Consider the following 4,413-nt stretch of genomic DNA (forward strand, 5'->3'; position numbering starts at 1 on the left):
TACACGACGGGGCTCGGGTTGCTTATGGGTTGGTGAGCACATCAGGGTACTGGGAGGGTTACGAGGTGCAGGTCACCTGGGGACCCCACTGTGGCTGGTGTGTAAAGTAGACGCAGGCTTGTGGGATGGAGCCTTTCACCTGTGGCGTCTGCGCTAACTTCGCGTCAGAATTGAGTTGAATTGTTGGACACCCCAACTGGTGTCAGAGAGTGGAAGGCCTGGCTGGCATTGGGACGATGTATTTGGTTGTTGGCGTTTGGAAAACAACCACTTAGTCCCCTGGACGCCCCTCTTGGCCTCCCCAGGAGCAGCCTGTGCTCCACAGCGGTGTCATCATCGGCAGGATACTATTTTCTGCTAAGACTTATCAGAATGTGCCTCACTGACATCCCTCCAAACTTATCAACAAAACAGCCCTTCTGTCCCATGTGTGCTGGGATTCTGAGCCCAACTATTGGGAGCGGTGTGGATGAGTTCTGATCCCCGCCCCTGTCTCAGGCACAGGCGAGGGAGCTGGAGGCCCCAGCAATCATTCCCTAAGATCCCAGCTGCTGGGGAAAAGCTTGCAGCAGGGTCTATGAAGCAATGCTTTAATTTAAGCACTTCTAACAAGTAAAAGGACAGGCATAAGAGGGTAAAGTTATTACCATAATTCCACCTGCATAGAAAACTGAGAGTACATAATGTATTTCCCAGGGAGGGGAACATTTTGAGGCTCGGAGGGTACCATGCAGGATGGCCATTATAAAGTCATAACATTTAGCTTTCTTTTTTAAGCACAGCCCTCTGGCAAAACTAAGTTGACAGGTTAAAGGTTATTGGTGGGATGCTCCTTGATGAGGACAAAGAGGGTTTTAAAGTCATTAATAGCACTTGCTTTTGGAGGGCATCCTTTTAAAGTTAGGTACTTGTTAAAATACCCCATAGCAACATGGATGACCTCAGCCAGAGAGTCTTTTTCGTTCTGTGCAGTGTCGGGGCTTTGGGATCAGCGGATCTGAGGACCCCCAAGGCAGACGGAGGGTGTATGGTGCTGCTGAGTACCTCTGGGAAGCGCTCAAGGACTCTGGATGGGCTGGAACGGCCCTCCCATCCCCCCCATGCCTCTTGCCAAGTTCGCTTTCGAACTTGAGCGTGTCTTTCCAGGCAAATGTAACCCATATGTCTCTGAATCACTCACGCTCCACTTGTAAAGGGAAGGGCCAGGAAGCACAATTTGACGTCGCAGTGCGTCTTTTTTTTCTTAGAGGAGTGCTGGCTTTGCCAACTAGAAGAAAGTGGAGCCTTGGGATTCTGCATGCGACTGAAAAGCAGAGCCGCAAAGAGCAGCATACCGGGCTGCCCGACCCTGAGCAGGGCCGTGGCAAGGGTAGGGAGGGTTGTCTTCCAGCTCTGCTGCCAGCCTACTCGCTAGGGTGGTCTGTCAAACGGATCCCCTGCCCAGGAAGCCAAGGGCAGTTGGGGACTTCAAGCTGCCGGCCTGGCCTGGAGGCAAATCTGCTGAGATACTGTTCCAGGAAGAGGGAGGGGAGATTCACATTCACCTCCACACAAGAGCCTCAGAGGAGAAAGGGCAAAATGGAAGTACAGACACCACTCCCATGGCTCTTGCTTCCAGAAGCAGCAAAGGAATGCAGATAGTCCCAAACGAGACGTGGCTTTTATCTGGCTTTGACGTGGCACTTTCCATCACACATGCCCTCTCACCCCTGAAAGATAATCCAAAGTTGACTCCTGAACTGAGAGAGCTTTTGTGTGCTGTGATCTGAATGAGAGTCATAGCATCATTCCAAAGCTTACAGAAGAATAAGGGTCAGGCACCTAAGTATCCAATCCTATTCCAAATTTTTCCAGAGACACCTCTTTGTTCTCTGCTTTCTACCAGGAATAGAGCAAAGATGCTGACTATCATGTGTATTTTTTTTTATTAAAAAATATTTTACTCTTTTGCTCAGGAAGATATACAACACCAATGCAACGCAACCTTTAAAATAATAAGGAAATCAAATGCATCCTTTTTACGGACAGATGTGGGGTGATCGATGCCCCTCATAAGCAGCAGAGCCACAGTCAAACTTGCATCTGGGGGCTATGTGGGTTAATGAAATCGGGATAAATCTGCACCTATCCTCAGGGCTGGGCAAGAATTTTTCCCGAGGCTGAGCCACAGAGTGAGGAGCTGATGACAGTGCAGGGAATAGCGAAAACCAATTCTCACCATCATCTATTAGCTGCCTTACTGCAGTGGCCTCACAATCAGTCTCCCTGCTTCTGGCCTTGTCTTCCTACTGTCTGTTCTCAGTGCAGCAACCAAGTGCTCCTTCAAAATCTTAAACAGAGCATGTCCCTTCTCTGCTCAAGACCCTCCTGTGGTTCTTGCCTTATTCACCGTAAAGCCCCAAACTTTACAATGGCCCGTAAAGGTCATACACAATCTACTGCCTCTGCTCCCACCACAGCTGTCCTCATCCTTACTCCTGACACCTTCCCCTGCTCATACCTCCTGCTATTCCGGGAGGGCTCCTGGCCCCTCCCACATTAGAGCCTGGGCACTGGGGTTTTCTTCCCTCAGAGCTCCCTGCGGCTCACGCCCTCATCTCTTTCGGATCTCTCCTCACACGGGTCTACCCTGACCCTCTATTTAAGACTGCAACCTACCCTAAACCCCTAACCCTACCTTGATCTGTTTTCACTGTACTTATCACCTTAACAAAAGTAATTATTTTGTTCATCGCTGCCTTCCCCAGCTACAGGATAATGAGCTCCACAAGAGTAGAGCTCTGGGGGAATTCTCCGGCAGTCCAGTGGTTAGGAGTCAGCGCTTTCACTGCGGGGTGGGGGGAAGGGGCCCGGGTTCAATCCCCGGTTGGGGAACTAAGATCCTGAAAGCCGCGTGGCATGGTCAAAAAAAAAAAAAAAAAAAAAGTAGAGCTCTGGCTCATTGCTGTATCCTAAGTGCCTAGAACAGGACTTGGCACAAAGTAAGCTCTCAATAAATATTTGTGGAATGAACAGACTGTTATTATTAGCACTAACAGTAGTAGTGTAGAATGTCATCAGCCCAAACTCATGGGTTATGTTACCTTTTACTCAGTTCACCTTGCTAAAATACCTGCCGTGTGAAAGGCATTTGGCTGAAGAACTGGGACAGACTCCAGAGGGAGAAAAAGGGACCAGCGGGGAATCCAAAAAGCCAACAAGTCATCTCAAGCTTCTCTCTGCTCTGGTCTAGGCTGCCCCTTTGAATGGAAGTACTGGGAGTGGGAACTGGGGCAGGTCCCTGATGTCTGGGCAGCCCATCACCAACCGCCTCCAGCCCCCAGGCCTTACCTGCTTTGTCTATCCACGCGCGGTACCCATTCAGCTCACGCTCGATCTGCTGCTGGCGCCGCAGTTTCATGAAAGCTCTCCGGTTCTCCACTCTCTCTCTCTCTTTGGCAAATTCTCTGTGGACAAAGCAGATAAGATTCACTAGGTTTGGGCAGTGCCATGACTAAAAGAAAGGGTGAAACAAGCAGGAGAGAGAGCGTGTTTGAACAGGCACTGTGTATGCCCCATTTCCTTTGTCCCAGGCTGCAACAGGGATCTCCTTAAAATGTTGCACAGAAATGCACTTCGTTCAGCCTCCTGCAGGAAGCCTTCGCAGATCAGTTTCATTCCAGTCAGCACTAATGCTCTCTGCTTGCTCTATTTTGAAAGGTATTGACCTAGTAATGTGACCAGCTAGCTTCCAGAATGCTATGTTATGTCTCTCCGGCTACAACGGAAGCCCTTCACCCTCTGAGGGGCCCAGCTACCCTTTCTGCTCTTAATAACAACAGTGACTAATGTACATTGACTGATGATTACGTGCCAGCCTATATGAAGTTTTTCATACCCATTAACTCATTGAATCCTCAAAATCACCCTACGAAGTAAGCACTATTAAAATTCCTATTTAACAGATGGGGAAATCAAGGTTTAGGGGAGGGAAGTAACTTGCTGGGAGCTGAACTCTACCCATAATGCTGTGCTTCTCCTGGTGGCCTGTACCCTGTGGTGCTCAGTACGGGCTGCCACGGAAGACCACGACACTGAGGCCTAGAAGGGCTGAAATGCTGTTTGAAGATGGCTGGTCGAGATTAAACAAGAAAGGTAAGGACACAGGAAGGGCACATGGCTCCACTAGAAAGACAGTAGGAAGATGGGGTGGTGTGGAGGGGAAACTGAAACAGACGGAAAAAGCCAGCATGAGGGTCAGAGATAAGACAGAGCCCACTAACAGGCAGAGGGGACCAGAGCCACTCTGTGGCACAAGATGATTAAAAAAAACCAAACCAAAACAAAACAAAAACGAAAGCTGCAGGGATTCCCTGGTGGCGCAGTGGTTGAGAGTCCGCCTGCCGATGCGGGGGACACGGGTTCGTGCCCCGG

General features: G+C 49.7%; 1 protein-coding gene across 3 annotated transcripts in view; it reads right to left on the bottom strand.

Annotated features, from left to right (window-relative positions):
• CACNA1E (calcium voltage-gated channel subunit alpha1 E) overlaps positions 1-4,413 on the bottom strand; it is a 302,886-nt gene that overhangs the window by 82,952 nt on the left and 215,521 nt on the right. For all 3 annotated transcript variants that reach the window (XM_007448509.1, XM_007448508.1, XM_007448507.1), the window contains exon 8: positions 3,331-3,446. In XM_007448509.1, the coding sequence (XP_007448571.1) occupies positions 3,331-3,446 (116 nt within the window). The remainder of the gene's footprint in view (positions 1-3,330; positions 3,447-4,413) is intronic.

This window comes from Lipotes vexillifer, unplaced genomic scaffold, assembly GCF_000442215.2.
Source record: "Lipotes vexillifer unplaced genomic scaffold, Lipotes_vexillifer_v1.1 scaffold76, whole genome shotgun sequence".
NCBI classification, from domain to species: domain Eukaryota; kingdom Metazoa; phylum Chordata; class Mammalia; order Artiodactyla; family Lipotidae; genus Lipotes; species Lipotes vexillifer.